At 36.2% G+C, this 19,086-nt stretch overlaps 1 protein-coding gene and 1 pseudogene across 1 annotated transcript; both read left to right on the top strand.

The window, feature by feature from the left end:
- OR2A59P (olfactory receptor family 2 subfamily A member 59, pseudogene) lies at positions 10,066-10,788 on the top strand (annotated as a pseudogene).
- LOC106559802 (acyl-CoA-binding protein-like) lies at positions 10,660-18,157 on the top strand. Its single transcript, XM_038560561.1, has 2 exons — positions 10,660-10,678; positions 17,973-18,157. The coding sequence occupies exons 1-2, from the start codon at positions 10,660-10,662 to the stop codon at positions 18,155-18,157; spliced, it is 204 nt and encodes a 67-aa protein (XP_038416489.1).
- Positions 18,158-19,086: the final 929 nt, after the last annotated feature.

Below are 19,086 nucleotides of genomic sequence, written 5' to 3'. Positions count from 1 at the left end.
AAGTACTGCCTCATCCTTCCCCACACAATTTATCTTATTTTTAATATCTTGCATTATTTGTGGTACATTTGTTATAATTGGTGAGCCAATATTGGTAAATTTTTTAATTTACTGAAGTCCACAGTTCACATTAGCTTTCACTCTTTGTGTTGTACACACCATGAGTTTTGACAAATGTATAATGACACGTATCCACCATTACAGTATCCTACAGAATAGTTCCACTGCTCTACAGATCTGTGTTCTGCGTATTCATCTCTCCCTCTCTCCCCTCAAACCCCTAGCAACCACTAATCTTCTTATTTTTTTTAATTTGTTTTTAAGTTCCAGTTATTTAACACACACTTAATATTAGTTTCAGGTGTAGAATTTAATGATTCAACATTTCCATACACCCCCTGCTCATTACAAGTGCACCCCTTAATCTCTATCACCTATTTAACTATCTCCTACTCCCCTCCCCTCTGGTAGCTATCAGTTCTCTATAATTAAGAGTCTGTTTCTTGGTCTTTCTATTTTTTTCTTTGATCACTTTTTTTTTCTTAAATTTCATATGAATGATATCACATGGTATCTGTCTTCCTCTGATTTATTTTGTTTAGCATAATATACTCTAGCTCCATCTGCATCATTGCAAATGGCAAGATTTCATTCTTTTTTATGGCTAAATAATGTTATGGGGTGTGTGTGAAATGGATAAAGAAAATGTGTGTATACCACATTTTCTTTATCCATTTCTCAGCTGATGGACACTTGGGCTATTTCCATGATTTGACTATTGTAGATAATGTTTCTATAAACATCAGGGTGTTTGTATCTCTTTAAATTAGTATTTTTGTATCCTTAGTCATTGTAAATACCTAGTACTGCAATTGCAAGTGCAATAGGGTAGTTCTGTTTTAAACTTTTCGAGGAACCTCCATATTGTTTTCCAGAGTGGCTGCACCATTTTGTATTTCCACCAACAGGTTCCCCTTTTACCACATCTTTGCCAACATTTGTTTCTTGTGTTGATTTTAGCTGTTCTGACAGGTATGAAGTGATAGCTCATAGCAGGTTTGATTTCTATTTTCTTTGATGATCAACATTTTTTCATGTGTCTGTTGGCCATCTGTGTGTCTTCCTTGACAAATGTCTGTGTCTTCTATTTGTTAATTGGATTCATTTTTGGGGTGTTGAGTTTGATAAATTCTTTATAGATTTTTAGATACTAATCCTTTATCAGATAGGTCATTTGCAAATATCTTCTCCCATTCAGTGTATTGCCTTTTAGTGTTGTTGATTATTTCCTTCATTGTGCATAAGCTTTTTATTTTGATGAAGTCCCAAGAGTTTATTTTTGCTTTTATTTCCCTTGCCTTAGGAGACACATCTAGAAGGAAGTTGCTAAGGCCAATGTCCAAGGGGTTACTGTCTCTTTTCTCCTCTGGGAGCTTTATGGTTTCCTGCCCCATATTTAGATCTTTAATCCGTTTTGAATTTATTTTTTGTGCATAATGTAAGAAAGTGGGCCAGTTTCATTCTTTGCATGTTCCTGTACAGTTTGTCCAAATATCATCTGTTGGAGAGACTGTCTTTTCCTGTTGGATATGCTTTGTTGAAGATTAATTGACCATATAGTTGTGGGTTCCTTTCTGGGTTTTCTGTTATGTTCCATTGATCTATGTATCTCTTTTTGTGCAGATACCATCCTGTCTTGATGACTACAGCTTTGTAATATAGCTTTAAGTCTGGAATTGTGATGCCTCCAGCTTTACTTTTCTTTATCAAACTTGCTTTGGCTATTTGGTGTCTTTTGTGATTACATACAGATTTTAGGAATGTTTGCTCTAGCTCTGAAAAATGCTGTGGTGTTTTGATAGGGATGGCATTAAGTGCATAGATTACTGTAGGTAGTATAGACATTTTAGCAGTACTTATTCTTCTAATCCATGAGAATGGAATGTCTTTCCATTTCTTCATGTCATCTTCAATTTCTTTCATTAGTGTTTTTCAGTTTTCAGGTCTTTCATCTCTTTGGATAGGTGTATTCCTAGGTATTTTATTGGTTTTGATGCAGTTGTAAATATAACTTATTCCTTAATTTCTCTTCATCCACTGATCTTTTTAATATCTCTGTAGTTATGCCTTTTCTAGAATGTCACATAGTTGAAACTATACAGTATGTAGCCATTTCAGCTTGGCTTCTTTCACATAGCAATATGTTTTAAGGTTTCTTCATGATTTTCACAGGACATTATAGGAAATATAGGACATTTCTTTTTATTAAAAATATTTCATTGCATGGATGCACCACAGCTTGTTTATCTTCCTATTAAAGACATCTTTGGAACTTTTTTTTTTTTATCTTTGGGACTTCTACGTTTTGATAATTAAGAATAAAGTTGTCATAAACATTGACATACAGGATTTTTGTGGCCATAGGTTTTCAGCTCCTTCAGCTAAATAACAAGGAGCATGCTTTGCTGTATCAAATGGTAAGAGTATGCTTAGTTTTGTAATCAGTCACCAAACTTTCTTCCAAAGTGGCTGTGCCATTTTGCAATCCCACTAGCAATGAATCAAAGTTCCCGTTGCTTCGCATCCTTGCCTAGCATTTGATATTTCCATGGTTTGGGACCATTGTCATTCTAATATATGTGCAGTGAGTGGTATCTCATTCTTGTTTTAATATGAAATTCTCTGATGAGTATGTGCTACTGAGTATAGGTGCTTCCTTGCTATCTGTATATCTTTCTGGTAAGGTGTCTCTTCATATCTTTTGCCCATTTTATTTAATTAACTTTATTTTTAGAGCAATTTTATATTCACAGCAAAATTGAGTGGAAGGTATAGAGATAATCTATATACTTCTGGCCTCCACACATGCATAACACCCCCCTTCAGAATGGTACACTTGTTATCATTGATAAACCTACATTGGCACATCATTATCATGCAGAGTGCATTGTTTACATTAGGGTTCACTCCTAGTGTACGGTCTATGTGTTTGGACAAGTGTATAATCACGTGTATCCATCAGTATAGCATCATACAGAGAAATTTTACTTCCCTAAAAATCTTCTGTGCTCTACCCCTTCATCCCTCCTTCTCTGCTAGTCCCTGGCAACCACTAATCTTAAAGCTGCTTCCATAGTTTTGGCTTTTCACAGTGTCATATAGTTGAAATCATATAATATGTAGGTTTTTTCACATTGGCTTCTTTCAATAGTAATGTGCATTTAAGTTTCCTTTATGCTTTGCCTTTGCTTGGTAGTTCATCTCTTTTTAGTGCAGAATACTATTCCATTCTCTGGATATACCACAGCTTATTTATCAATTTGCCTACTGAAGGGCATCTTGGTTGCTTTTAAGTTTAGGCAGTTATAAATCTGCTTTAAACATCTGTGTGCAGGTGTTTGTGTAGATATAAGCTTTTAAATCATTTGAGTAAATACCAAGTAGCACAGTTGGTAGATCACATGGGAAAAGAATGTCTAGTTTTATAGTAAACTATCAAACTGCCTTCTAAAGTGGCTGAGCCATTTTGCATTCTCTCCAGCAATGAATGAAGTTCCTAGGGCTCCACAACCTAATCAGTGTTTACTGTCATCAGTGTTCTGGATTTTAGCCATTCTAATAGATGTGTGGTGATATTTATTTTAATTCACATTTCTCTGATGATATATGATGGTGGAGCATCTTTTCATGTGCTTATTTGCCATCTGTATATCTTGAAGAGATGTCTGTTAGGCTGTTGGCCTATTTTTAAATTGGATTATTTTCTTGTCAAGTTTTGAGTTATTTGTATATTTTGAAATCAAGTCATTTTTCCTATATGTGCAAAGGTTTTCTCCAGTCTGTGGCTTGACTTCATATTTTTAACAGTGTCTTTCACAGAGCACACCTTTTAATTTTAATGAAATGCATCTTATTAATTTCTTTTTTAATGACGAAGAGTGTTTGGTTTTCAGTGTGTTCAGATTTCTTCTGTGAAGACAGGACTGATGACTTCCCAGCTCTTTATATGCTCAAATAAAAAACAGAAATCACTAGTTTCTCTTTGAATTTTTATTGGAGTCCCCACAGAAGTCAGAAATAGATTTATTTTTATAACAATACTGAAAATAAAACATCATTCATATATTACTTTGTCATTACTGCCGAAACATATTACAACAAACTTAGTGGCTTAAAACAACATGAATATATATCCTGTAATTCTAAAGATCTATGTCTAAAATGGGTCTTACAGGGTTGTGTTCTTTTTGGAGGCTCCAGGGAACAATTTATTTCCTTGTCCTTTAAATTTTCCAGTCTGCCTACATTCTTTGGTTCCATTTTCAGAACCAACAGCATAGCATGTTCTCTTCCTCTCTGACTTCCTGCTTTCCTCTTACAAGGATTCTTGTGATTATAGTGGCCCCTGTGAATAATCCATGATAATCTTTGCATTTCAAGATCTTTAAATTCCTAGAATTCAGATATTAACTGGTGTGTGTGTGTGTGTGTGTGTGTGTGTGTGCGCGCGTGCGCGCATTATTCTGTCTACAGGTGCGCTGAAGATGCATCTACTATTAATAAAGATGTTAACTCCAAAAACTTTAATAATGAATTATATTAAAAAAATATTATCTCATTTGATTATTATTACCAAATAATTTCAAGAAGATAATGTGCTAGTGTGTAACACTAATTCTACATCTCTGATTCATCTATCTCAACCAACAGGTCACCTAATTTTCCTGTTTTGCTTTCCTCTTATAAAGCCTATTTGAAAAAACTAATTTGCATTACTTGTATAATCACTTATGCCTTGTGTGGATGTAAATGTGCTAGGATAAAGAATAATGTGGACACCTTATATGAACTGCCCAGTGCAACAGCACTAGAGCAACAATCCTAGAGCTAGAAAACAGTATAAACATTTAGAAGCCATTTTTGAGATTAGATTCATACAGACTGTACACCAAAGAATCCTACAGCAAGAAATAGAAGTCATTCTCTTCTGAGGTTATGAGTCATACCAGGGAAATATGAATGGGAATTCCAGAAGGATTACAAAACCAGTAAGAGTTCATAAGAATTGAGGAAGGCAAGTGGAACCTCTCTGAGAGGTTAATTGAAGAACTATTAAAAACGAGTTTATCTTCAATAATTAGGGCAAAAGATTTAGTATCTGTACTATTCTTGGTGCTGGGAGTTGAAAGACTATGGACGATTTATGTATTTCTCTAACTTCATACTCCACATCTGTAACATGGAGATAACATATTAAAATAGTATGTGTGACGCATATTTCTGAGGTCCTGAAACACAGTAAATACTAAACACCAGTGTCATTATGATGATCTCACTACTTTACACCCAAGTCTCCTTTAGTAGATGAAAATATGCATCTTGAAAGGATTTACTCCCCTTACAGGTGGCAGCGCTGGCCCCATACGCACCCATTTAGTAGATATTAGGGAGACCGAGATCTTGTAAACCAACTTGGGGATAAGAGCTTTGAATTAGCAGAACTATCATACATCCAAGTGTTAATGTCTTATAAATTGTGAGATTTGCCTCAGGTTATAGTCTTTGAGATATTTGCAAATCCATTTGCATTCTATGAATCTGTCTGCTCTTGTCTTCCCCAAATGTATTTCCTCCAAAGACAAACATAAATGATCCTTGTTTCCTTCCAGGGAGAATGTTTAACAATTTTTTTCCCTTAGGAAATAGGTATGCATGTACAGTGAGTATAAGCACAACCCCACCCTCCCAACCCCCCGGGGAAAATCTAAGTTCCTCAGAGAGTCATGAAAATTATGTTGAACAGATCATAAAGTAAGTGCAGAGAACAATAGCTACATTATTCTCTAACATCAGAAAGTGAAGTAAATATTTTCAACCCTGGGATTTCTCACTTTGGAGACGGCTGGAAGGAGGAATAGGTCTATCCTCTGTGGGATTGTCTCTAGATTGAAGCAGAATCTTAAGGTAACAGCTAGAGCTAACACCACCACATGTAGAAGAGACTTATTTACACTAGTAGGTGGTTTAGGATCTGGATTACTGCTGGAGGAAACGGAAACAGCAGAAATCACCTGGGCCAAGGTGAAAAAAAAAAATCATATCCTGGATATCTGCCTTCCTGAGTCAGTTTGTGTTATAGTCAGCTGCAGTGGCAAATTCTCATGCGGAGCTCTTCCTAGCTGGGCTGCAAGCATGGGCATTCTGACTCCATTTGACATCACTCTGCATCACCTCAAACACTGTGATTAAGGGTGGAGGTCAGAATGGGTGCTCATATGAAAATGGATAGAAGGCAAAGAAAATAGGAGATTTCTTATCCAGTCTGTGGCTCTCTGAACTCAGCCACAGAGATTAAAGGACTTCACACACCTAGATGAAGGTATTGATGTGCAGAGATGAAAGGATAAGGATAGTAGGTAGCTATGGATACCTCCACCAGTAGAATTTTCAACACAAAATCCACTATTCCTCTTGACGTCACTGAGTGACTGACAATTAGCCTAAAAACAAAAGTCCTAATGAGAGTGTTTCACAGAACAATGAAATAGTTAAGGGTGATTTATAGCTATGTCTAAGTTATATCCTCTCAGTTTATTCTTGAATGTTGCTGTATGTCATACTATGATAGCATCTGTGTTTTAGGAAATATTTTTTCTGGTCCCAGTGTAGGATAACATGGATACCAATGCAGCTGGATTTTCTGAAGCTCCCATAGAGATGGAGCTGTGGAGCAAAACTCCTTAGCTCATGAAGCATTTTTCAGGGGTTCCTGTGTTGTATATTCAATGAAAACACACCAGGTGGGGGATCCCTGGGTGGCGCAGCGGTTTGGCGCCTGCCTTTGGCCCAGGGCGCGATCCTGGAGACCCGAGATCGAATCCCACGTCGGGCTCCCGGTGCATGGAGCCTGCTTCTCCCTCTGCCTATGTTTCTGCCTCTCTCTCTCTCTCTCTCTCTGTGACTATCATAAATAAATAAAATTAAAAAAAAAAAAAAAGAAAACACACCAGGTGAAGAAGTGCTTTTACTGTTTATTTTCATGAACTGATGCACTTTAATTGCAGCAATTAACAAATTGAGTAGTTGTTCATGTTTTCTTCTCTCTTCCATTGCTGTAATGACTTTATGTTCTGTGATATCTTAGTTCGTATTTTCAGTTTTGGTCAATTTTTTAAAAAGAATGTCAACATAATGGTAACCAAAATGAGAAATAAATGATTTAATAATTCAAAACTGTAAAATAACCACAATTGAAAGAAAATCTGTAAAATAAGATCGTGAAAAAAAAATTAAAAATTAAAAATTAAAAAAGATTGTGATGTACAAGAGGCGAGTATTCTTCTTAGAACACTAGGAGAAATAGTAGAAATAGGTTTTTCTTATTAACTTTCCAGTTGAAAATTGAACATATTTTAATCATTGCTGATTGTTTCTAATAGTGTCTAAAACGATTGATATTCCTGATGTTTCTTAACCAATTCTGAACTCTCGACAATTATTTTTGCAGCTTAATTTAATATCACATATTCAATACACTGTTATGTAGAATCTTCCCTCACTTGATCATATTTATAGAAAATAAAGCATTAGGACATCATGTGAGCTTTTGCCCACAAAGAGACACTACTCCATCTTAACCGATGCTTCTCTCTGGTTCATAGTTTAAAAACTTCAAATATCACTATATATTGAAACTGTAACTTCAAAGTTAATTTAAGCAACTCTTCTTCTTTTAATTAATATAACCTTTTCTTCAGACTTCTCCGGTAAGTGCAAATCAGATAAAACTGCAAAATGCATTTGTTACAATTTGTCCATAGGTTTGTGATAGTCTAATATAAGAAACCAATTCCAATTTACCCTTAGGAAACAATACATTCTAAGCTGATAGGTTGAATTATTATAGTTTTTTAAGTAAAATTATTGTTAAACCATTAACATCTAATAATAAAAAGAGTAGTAGCATCACATCTAATTGTAACATCTAATAGTAAGAATTTTCCTTAAAGCAAAAGTCACAACTTTGCAAAAGCATAATGTGTTTTTCATTGAATCTGACATTCATTTAACAAAAACTTTCCAAGTGTCTTTAAAACACCTGAATTAGGGTGATCACTCAAAAGGACAAAATGATGTATATGATAATACATATTCCAGAGTATATTTTATGTGGTTAATGCAGCATGTGAATTCAATTGAATGGTCTCTGTATCCCACCCTCACTATTTCATCTTTGACTATGTCTTAAAAAAATAGTGACAGCATAATTATTTTTACTGATATCTTTAACCAAGATTGTACACTTAGTATCAGTGCTCATAAGTTGGTGCCCAGAACAGCTGAGTGGACCAAAGCAATTAGGACCATCTTTATCCAGACTGTTTAACTAGGCCTAGAAAGGATTAGCTGGCTGCCTGTCTTGTTCTTTATGATAATTATTTTTGTATAAGCAAAGAAAAAGCTCTTAAAGAAGTCAAGGCTTAGAATATCAAAGAACTTTCATGTACTTAAATGCATCCCTTTGAACTTCTACAAATAGATCATTTGCCACTCAGTGGTTAAACAGTGAGTACCTATGCATGTGTCCAAGATATATCTCACAGCACTCTCCAATATATTTCCATCTTAAATATACAAAAGTATATACAAACATTGCCAATATGTTTTCATTACTCAGATCATCCCATCAAGTGGATCATAAAAAACAAAAACAATCATATATACGAAGAAAAATTACAACTTTAGTATAAGTGAATTTAGCTTACAATGATGTACTGAGAACTATTTACATAGAAAATTTGCAACTATGCAAAATGAGCATCTACCATATGTATTTATTTATTTATTTATTTTTATTTATTTATGATAGTCACACAGAGAGAGAGAGAGAGAGAGAGGCAGAGACACAGGCAGAGGGAGAAGCAGGCTCCATGCACCGGGAGTCCGATGTGGGATTCGATCCCGGGTCTCCAGGATCGCACCCTGGGCCAAAGGCAGGCGCTAAACTGCTGCGCCACCCAGGGATCCCTACCATATGTATTTAAATGCTCAGATGTTATGCTAAATAATATATGGTAAATGGATTCTCTTCTGTGTAGCAGATGAGGTCCAGTTGAGAAGTCTTTTGATGTTAGTTACACAAGGAAAAAGAGTAATTCTTAAAGTAGACCCTAAAGTTGAGAGAAAAATCACTATATTGAACAGTTATAAAGGCACTATTATGTATGAAGAATGGTAAATGTCTAACAAGCTTTCTAGGGAGGAAGGGGACCTTATTTATTACACTTAACAATGTTGTAATATTAATACTCCCACCAGGGCCAGTTTCAAGCAACCACTATGTCCCCACTGAGCAAGAAGTGGGAAAGGCTTGACTATAATTGTTAGTAAGCCAATAAAAACCAGTCCCATGAAATGGTTGGAAGTTACAGACAGAGATGATAAAATATCTCTGTAATTCTTTATATTTACTAGGCTTCCTTGAAATTAGAATGAATACATGTGATTGTTTCTGGCCTAAAAAAGTGAGACATGATGTGTGCCATTTCCAAGCTACAGTGGTTGTAAGCAGGTATGCATCTTCCCTCTACCTCCCTGCTGTGACCACCAGGAGAACTTAAGTTCCATGAGGCGCAGCTACAAGGCGAGGAAGGGCTGTCTTGCCCTTGTCTGACTTTGAGTGTAAAATATGTATCAGTATAAGGCATGGAGAATTTAGAGCATATCTGAAATTGCAATACAATAGGGACCAACATATATCTCCTCAAAATTCTTTTGAATTAAATAACTCCAGTTGTATTGACTGCTTAGCTCTGACCTTTCTTTCACCTTTATGTCCTTGACAGACTACCTTTAAGGAATGGGAGATAACCAAGCATGGGTTACAGAATTCATCTTGGTGGTGTTCCAGCTCAGTGCAGAGATGGAAGTTCCTCTTCTGGATCTTCTCCCTCTTTTATGTCTTCAGTCTGCTGGGGAATGGCATGATCTTTGGACTCCTCTGTCTAGATTCTAGACTGCACACCCCTATGTACTTTTTTCCTTTCACACCTGTCCATCATTGACATGTCCTATGCTTCCAACAATGTCCCCCAAGATGCTCACAAACTTAGTGAATCAGAAGAGAACCATACCTTTTGTTCCATGCATAATACATTTTTGTATTTAGCTTTTGCTCACAAAGAGTGCCTGATCTTGGTGGTGATGTCCTATGATAGGTTTGTAGAGATCTGCCACCCACTCTAGCACACTGTCATCGTAAGCTGGAGAGTGTGCACAGTCTTGGTCATTGCTTCCTGGACACGTGGATTTATTCTGTCTCTGATACATGCAATTCTCCTTTTAAGGCTGCCTTTCTGTGGACCTCGGAAGTAGACCACATCTTCTGTGAAATCCTGTCTGTTCTCAAACTGGCCTGTGCTGATACCTGAATCAATGAAGCTATCATCTGCTGCCTGTATATTTATCTTAGTTGGGCCCCTTTGTTTGGGTGCTAGTCTCCTATACTAGCATCCTCTGGACCATCCTGAAAATCCATCAGGAGAAAGCTGAAGAAAAGCCTTCTCCACCTACTCTTCTCACCTCTGTGTGATTAGGCTTGTCACTGTGATGGTGGTTTATATGGTTCCAGACTCTAGTCAGAGAAAGGAACAGGAGAAAATGCTCTTCCTGTTTCATAGTCTCTTCAATCCAATGCTGAATCCCTTCATCTACAGCCTCAAGAATGTTCAGGTGAAGAATGCCTTGTATAGAGCATTGCAAATAGGGTCTATGTGGGGGAAGGATGGAACTTATAGCTAGGTCAAGTCTTTTCCCTTTGAGATGTTTGAGAATGACAAGGTTTTCCTTAAAGCTTCCACCTTTTTATTATCCAGAGCAGCAAAGTATTTTCAGGTAATAATATTTCACTTTGTCATGCCTTTTCAATCATTAAAAGAAAGCCTAGCAATATAAAAAACTTTTTAAAGATTTTATTTATTCATGAGAGACAGAGAGGCAGAGACACAAGCAGAGGGAGAAGCAGGCTCCATGCAGGGAGCCTCCATGTGGGACTCGATCCCAGGATGCTGGGATTATGCCCTGGGCCAAAGGCGGACACTCAACTGCTGAGCCACCCAGACATCCCCCTAGCAATATAAATTAATAAATATATAGCGGAATAGTGTAACATGCTAGACTTCACTTCTCAATGGATAAACTACATAAATAATCGTGTGGCGGGGGGGATGGTCCCTGGGTAGCTCAGTTGAATGTCCAAATCTTGATTTTGGCTCAAGTCATGATCTCGGGGTCATGGGATCAAGTTTTGAGCTCTATGCTCAGTGTGGAGTCTGCTGGAGATATTCCCTGTGCTCTGTGCTCAGCAGGGAGTTGGCTGGAAATATCCCCTTTCCCTCCCCCCATGCTCGCTCTCTCTCTCTCTCTCTCTCTCTAAAATAAATCTTTAAAAAGAATAATAATCATGCAGGGACTGTGACTTCCAGGTAATGTCATGCAAAGTGACAATACATCTAAGATTTATTTATTATTCCTAAATGAGTATCCTTTCTTATGAAATCAAATCATTAAGACCTCTTTTCTTCAATAACCTTTAACTATATTTTTAGTTAAAATTTTAAGTGCAGAAAAGATTTTATAGTTTTGCATTAAAAATAGTATATTGTCTTGTAAAAAGTAACTGGTATCAGACTTACTGTCCTGCTGTAAATGATATCAACAACCCATAGTAAGCAACATTTGACAGTCATTGAAACAATGAAGAAGATGCACATGAGGGAAGTACCACATTTACCCTTAGCTGCCCCAGGGAGGTGTTTCTCTGGTATTTGTGCAGGAATATGGAACCCAAGCAGGAATCAGAGAAAGTAGTGATCAGAGTTCAAGTCTGCTAGATGAGTTAGGAACTGGGGAGGTCAGTGTACCACAGGAGGAAGAGCAATAAAGAGAAAATCCTAGAAACATAAATGAAAGTGCCATTTGAGTTCTTAGTTTTCCTTAGTTATGTGAAAATGGATTAAGGAAATGGATTAAGAAAAGAGAACTCTAGTAGAAAAAAGCTGCGAGGAGACTGAATTTAGAGCAGAGAATTTGGAACTAACAAATGCAGGGGAAGATACTGGAGTTCAGAGCCAGCCAGAATGGGGAGATATACTGGGGGGTGGGGGGAGGACTTAGGAACTCAGCTGAGACTCCAGAAATCCCACATCTTGGGTGAATTGCCATATCCTAAAAGTATATGTTATATCCTAGCAGTAAAGAAGGAAAATGAAATACACTCACCGTCACACAGCTTGAAACCTAGGCTTAAGAGGAGTAAGAGATCTTCAAGTAATTTAACTGTGCTCCAGGAAAAAAAAACAAAAACAAAACTTTTGAGAGTTTCTTATAACTTATAATTTCAACATAAAATTTTTAAAATTCCTAAATGTAAATAAAAGGCATGAAAAATTAATGAGATAAATCAGTTATTAGGAACAAAGTCACAGGTCATCCAGATAATTGGAATTGATAAGGACATTAAAATATCTCTAATCAATATAAAGAAAAAACTGAATGACAAAACAATACTTCAACAGAAAATAAGAATGTTAAAAACATTCATAATCTTCTCCAAAAACAAAACAAAAAACCCCTTACATATATAACTCATTAGATATATTTGACAGAAGATGGGATACAACTGAACCCGGGATTGGTTAACTCAAATACAGTTCACTATATGTTACCAAACTAAAGCAGAGGGAGAAAAAAGAACGGAAAGAATGTGAGAGCAAAGTAGAGTTGTGGTAGATACTCCAAAAGTCCAATAAACTTTAATTTCCTAGTTCTTGAAGAAAAGAGAAAAAAATGGAATGGATGGATTATTTTGAAGAAATAATGACAAGAACTCAAAAAGTCTGATAAGCAATACCAATATACAGATTGAAGAAGCTCAAAAGAACTCAAGCAGGATAAATATAAGAAAACTTCACTGAAAATATGGTCAATGATATGATACATTGTATGGTGACAGATGGTGGCTACACTTGTGGTGAACACAGCATAATGTATAGAGAAGCCAAATCATTATGTTGTATACCTGAAACTAACATTGTATGTCAATTACACTCAAATTAAGAAAAGATAAATTTCAACCAAAAAAAAAAAAAAGAAAAGAAAAATCAAAACCTCGTTGGAAATGTACTGAAAATGAAAAATAAAAAATTAACCTTACAAATGATCAGGGGAAAAATGCATTACTTTCAAAGGAACAGTAAGATTTTAGCTGATTTCTTCCAAACATCATGGAAGCCAAAACACACTGGAACACTATATTAGTGAAATTAAAAACTATCAGCATAGATTTCAATACACAACAAAACTGTTCCTTTAAAAGTGTTATCACTCAATAGAAATTAAGAAAGGATATTGGGAATATCAGGAAGAAAAATAACAATAAACAGAACTAGGAGTAAATTCCATGGGCTTTTCTTATCCTCATAAGTTTCCTAAATTATGTTTGATGGCTTAAGCAAAATTATAGCATTATTTGGTGCTATTCTAAACTTTAGAGAAAATATTGAAGACTGTTAGACTATATATAAATTGGAGAGAGTAAAGACATAAAGGAGATAAAGTTTCAATACTGTACTCAAACTGGTAAAAAAAAAATGGCATCAACTGGAATGTGATGATGTATGATACCTAGAGCAACCATTAAGCTATTAAAAAAAAAAACAATACAAAGGAATGCACAAAAGCCCTATTGGTAAATCAAAATGAAACTTAAAAAAAAAAAAAAAAGTCAAGTAACCCAAAGAAGTCAAAAATATTTTAAAAAGAAAGAGTTGAAACAGAAAATAAAAAAAAATTAAAAAAAAAAAAGAGGCACCTGGATGGCTCAGTCAGTTAAGTGTTGCCTTCTACTAAAGTCATGATCCCAGGGTCCTGGGATTGAGTCCATTATCGGGCTCCCTGCTCAGCAGGGAGTCTGCTTCTCTCTCTACCCCTTCCCTAGTTCATGCTCTCTCCTCTCTTGCTCACTCTCAAAATCTTAAAAAAAAAAAAAAAAAATTAAAAATATCAGACTTTTATTGTACCAATAATTAGATTAAATATGTGCATATTATAATAAACATGCATTAGAAAATAGGAAAAGTCTCAAAACTACAATGATATATCACCTCACACCTGTCAAAATGGCTAAAATCAAAAATAAGAATCAAGTGTTGGCAAGGATGGGGGAAAAGAAAACCTTCATGCACTATTAGTGGGAATGCAAATTGGTGTAGCCACTGTGGAAAACAGTATGGAGCTTCCTCAAAAAATTAAAAACAGAACTACCCTACAATCTAGAAGTCACATTACTGGGAATATACTCAAAAAATACAAAAAAAAAAAAAAAAGCTAATTCAAAGGTATACATTTGTGCCTTTATTTATTGTAGCATTATTTATAATAGCCAAACTATGGAAGCAGCCCAAATGTCCATTGATAGATGAGTGGATAAAGATGTTTTTTGTGTGTATATATATATGTATACATATATATACACACAATGGAATATTCACACACATATAGGTATACATACACACACACACACACAATGGAATATTCAACCATAAAAATGAAATTTTGCCAGTTGCAATTACATGGATGGAGCTAGAGAGTATAAAATCTGAGAGACAGATACCATATGATTTCACTCCTATGTGGAATTTAAGAAACAAATGAGCAAAGAGAGAGACAAACCAAGAAACAGAATTCTTACCTATAGAGAACAAACTCATGGTTCTCAGAGAGGAGGTGAGTGAGGTATGGGTGATGGTGATTAAGGAGCGCACTGGTGATGAGCACTGGGTAATGTATGGAATTGCTGAATCATTATATTGTACACTTGAAGGTAATACAATACTGTATGTTAACTATATTGGAATTAAAATATATAAATGAATAAATACCTAAATATGTAAATACATAAGTATATAAATGAGAGTCTCAGATGAATAATAGATATCCCTACCTCAAGATCCTAGAAAAAGAAAGGCAAAATAAATTTAAAGGAGGGGAGGAGAGGGAAGGGAATTAATATAAGAACAGAAAATTCTGAAATTTAAAATGGAAAATCAAGATAAACAACTAGAGTTGTTTTTTTTAAAGATCAATAAAATTTAGAAACCCCCAAGAGTACTTGTAAAGACACGACTTAAAAATATAAGAATGAAAGGGGGGATATCACTGCAGACATCAAAGGATGGTAAAGGAAATTACAAGTAACTCAGATTAAATGAACCACTTCTCAAAAATCACAAACTACCACAACTCACTTAATATGAAGAATTCATTCACATGATCCTGTAACTACTAAGGAAATTTAATTCATTGTTTTAAAACTACCAAAACATAAATCTCAGGAAAATGACTTAAACACACACACAGCCTGTACACAAAGAAGATTTTTTAGTAATAGCTCAAAACAGAAACAATCCAGATGGCACTAGCAGGTAAATGGTTATACAGTGGCACATCCACACCATAAAGTACTTCTCAGCAATAAAAGGAGCTACTATTGATAGATGCAACAACCTGTGTGAATCTCCGGAGTTAAAAAAAAAAAAAAATCACATAAGATTATATACCATATGGGCATGGCTAGAAAAAGGCAACATGGGAGATTCTTGTAGTGATGAAAATGTTACCCACCTGGACTGTACCAGTGTCCATACACTGTGAGTTTTGAAAGATGCTAGCAAAGGGGGAAACCGTAAAGAGTACACAGTATTATAATAATATAATAACCCTTGTATTATTTCTTAACATCTGTATCTGAACCTACGATTATATCAAAATAAAAGTTCAACTAAAAATGGAAAATTTTAAACCCTAAAAACATAATTATTACACAAATTTACAAGAAAATTTAAGGAAAGTATCAAAATAACTTTGGACAGAACAAAATTGGAAGCTACACTTTGGATTACAGGGCTTAATATATACTGTTGTGTTAACTATTAGTTTAAGGATAATCAATAGAAAACAGAATACAATAATAGATACATATGTATTTCATCAATATTTTTGACAAAATTACCAATGTAGTTTGAAGTCATCTTTGCAGTTGGACATCTTTACAAAAACAAAAAACAAAAAACTAAAAACCTTCACTCCTATTTCATACCATCCACGAAGATAATTTGAGTGCACCTTAGATCTAAACATGAAAGCAAATGATTACTCTTCTAGGAGAAAAATTAGAGTATGATCTTTTGGTAGGTTGTTTTCTAAAGCAGGAAGCTAAGAGCACTAATCATAAAAAGAAATGAAGCTGGATGCCATTAAACTAATAATTTGTTTATCAAAAGACTCCGTAGGGAAGCGTAGAGGTAAACCACAATCTGGGTGAAAATAGCTTTCTTACACCTATTTAACAAAGCACTTAGATCCAGACTCTGTAAAGAATGTCTACAAATTCAATGACCGGGAAAAACTCCATTGAAAACTGGGCAAAAGATTTGAACAGGTACTCCATACAAAAGGTTATTCAAAAGATCGATAAACATATGTATTCAGTACAATTAATCATCAATAAACACAAATATCACAATAGCTAATATTATAAAATTAATACCAAGTGGTGGAAAACTAAAATTATAAAACCATACTGAAAAACTGTTTGGCAATATCTACTAAAATTAAACATGTGCCTGTCCTAGGATTTGTCCAATTCTATCCTTGGTATACCCACTGAAAACACATATGAGAGCTGCCTGGGTGACTCAGTCCATTAAGTATTTGCCTTCGGCTCAGGTCATGATCCCAGGGTAGTGGGTTCAAGCCCTAGATTGGGCTCCCTGCTCAGCAAGGAGTCTGCTGCTCCCTCTCCTTCTGCCTTCAACCCCCGCCCCAGCTCACACTCTCCCTTTCTCTGTCTCTCTCAGATAAAATATTTAAAAAAGAATATTCATAGAATGTTCTAGTTTCAATAGACGAAAACTAGAAATAACCCAAATTTCCATAACAGAATAGTGAACTATACTGAATATTATGCAGCATAAAAAAATGATACAACAGCATAGATAAATCTCAAAGACATTATATTGGGTTGAAGAAGCCAGACATAAATTACACAGTATGCGTGTATGTTTTTATTTATATGAGCCTCAAAAAAGAAGCAAAGCTAATCTTTGTTGTAACAGAAGTCAGAATTCCTTCCTCAGAGTGAGGAAGTGATTTTGGGCGCTGGTGGTGTGGTGAGGGGAAAAGAAAAGGGAATTTTCTCTTGTGTTGAGGATGTTCTATACCTTGATCTGGATGGGGCTTACCCAGGTGTGTTAATATATACAAACCATTGGATCTATACACTTTGTAGCTCTTTATAACACTTGGGCCATTTCATCAGCAGACCACATGGATTTGAAGGGGTCTTTGGTGAATCGTAGCACACGCAACAGGGACTCTGTGTCAGGGTCTTTCCCTCTATTCCAGAAGATACTACACATTTCAAAACACAACTCTTCATGTACTATTGAGCCTTAGCAGTGACTACTCGTAGAGTGTCAAGTAACTGTAAGTGCAGGGTTGCCTATGTTGAGCTGAGATGTTATACGACACACCGAATCATAACAGTGAGTGACCACAGCAGCCATGCCTCACACCAAGATGCAGTGTAACTCAGGACGAGCAAGCACAGAAGACAAAAGTAAGCAGAATGGCCCAGATCCTCACATCCTGGTATCAACTCTATCCCAGCTATCATGGTTCTTCCCTCTCTGCTGTGTATCTGCCACACAGGTGGTCATTGATAAGGGTAAGTCTCTCATTGCCTGGAGGTGGCAATTCACCTTGCCATTTACACTGTGGAGACAGAAATTGCCTGAAGTGAGAATTTGCACCGACTCCTGAAAATTAGCAAATAGTTTGACTTGTTGGTCACAGATCTGGAAGGAACACGGTTGAAATATTGTGAGAATCTGTATATCCCACGTTAATGCCAGACAAGCAAGTGAGTCTGTATACCATAAATGCAGAATGGCTTGGAGTGTTGGACCTCAAAGGCAAGGCCAAGTGGGATGCCCAGAATGAGCTGAAAGGAACTTCCAAGGAAGATGCCGTGAAAAAGTACATCTATGAAGAAGATGATCTAAAGAAAAAAATACAAGGGACTGGATTTGGCCACTAGACACACATGTCCTCTAAATTGGTAGAATGTCTTGCTTTTCTAACACTGGATGAAGCCAAATGATGAAAATAACTGGTTAACCCAGTTCCTCAAGACTGTCTAGGATATAATTCTAACAGATTACGGCCTGAAACAGCTTCTGACTAGCTTTATCTGTAGATAAATTAAAAGTACATTTGCAACTTTATTTGATGATGGCTTTTTTTTTTTAATCAGGTACAAGATGATTCAGTTGGAATGTCAGCCTTTGTTCTTGGCCACCCCAGAACAAAGGGATAAGCACCCAAATGCAGTAGCCATAGCAACAGAGATGGGGGCTTTGCATGAATCTAACAGCATAGGCTGCCCCTCACCAAGATTGCTCTCTACTCCACTGCTCTGCTCAGCTGAATATATGTTCTGTCCGCAGCAGAGACCCATGCTGGGCTCTCAATATAGTCCCTTCTTCTTAAGGAGACCAGTAAATCAGTCATTGGCTTTCCAATTCCCTCTACCTCATGTGGAACCATGATTCATCATGATTATGGATAAAATGCATTACAACGGCTAATTTCCCTTTCTTGTCTGCAGTACCTTGGTCAGTACCCCGATGGGAGGGCTTTGGAATATCTGATTTCTTTCTTTTTTTTTTTTAAGATTTTATTTATTTATTCATGAGAGACACAGAGAGAGAGAGAGAGAGAGAGAGAGAGAGAGAGAGGCAGAGACACAGGCAGAGGGAGAAACAGGCTCCATGCAGGGAGCCTGATGTGGGACTCGATCCCAGGTCTCCAGGATCAGGCCTTGGGCTGAAGGCAGCACTAAACCGCTGAGCCACCTGGGCTGCCCGGAATATCTGATTTCTGATACGCTTTCCAACACAACATCATCTTAGTCCATTAGACCCTCTTCACAGCTAAGGAGGTAAAAATGGGCAAATGACCAAGGGA

This window comes from Canis lupus, chromosome 16, assembly GCF_011100685.1.
Source record: "Canis lupus familiaris isolate Mischka breed German Shepherd chromosome 16, alternate assembly UU_Cfam_GSD_1.0, whole genome shotgun sequence".
NCBI lineage: Eukaryota > Metazoa > Chordata > Mammalia > Carnivora > Canidae > Canis > Canis lupus.
The sequence above is the reverse complement of the archived record's forward strand: the minus strand, read 5'-3'. Positions and strand labels throughout refer to the sequence as shown.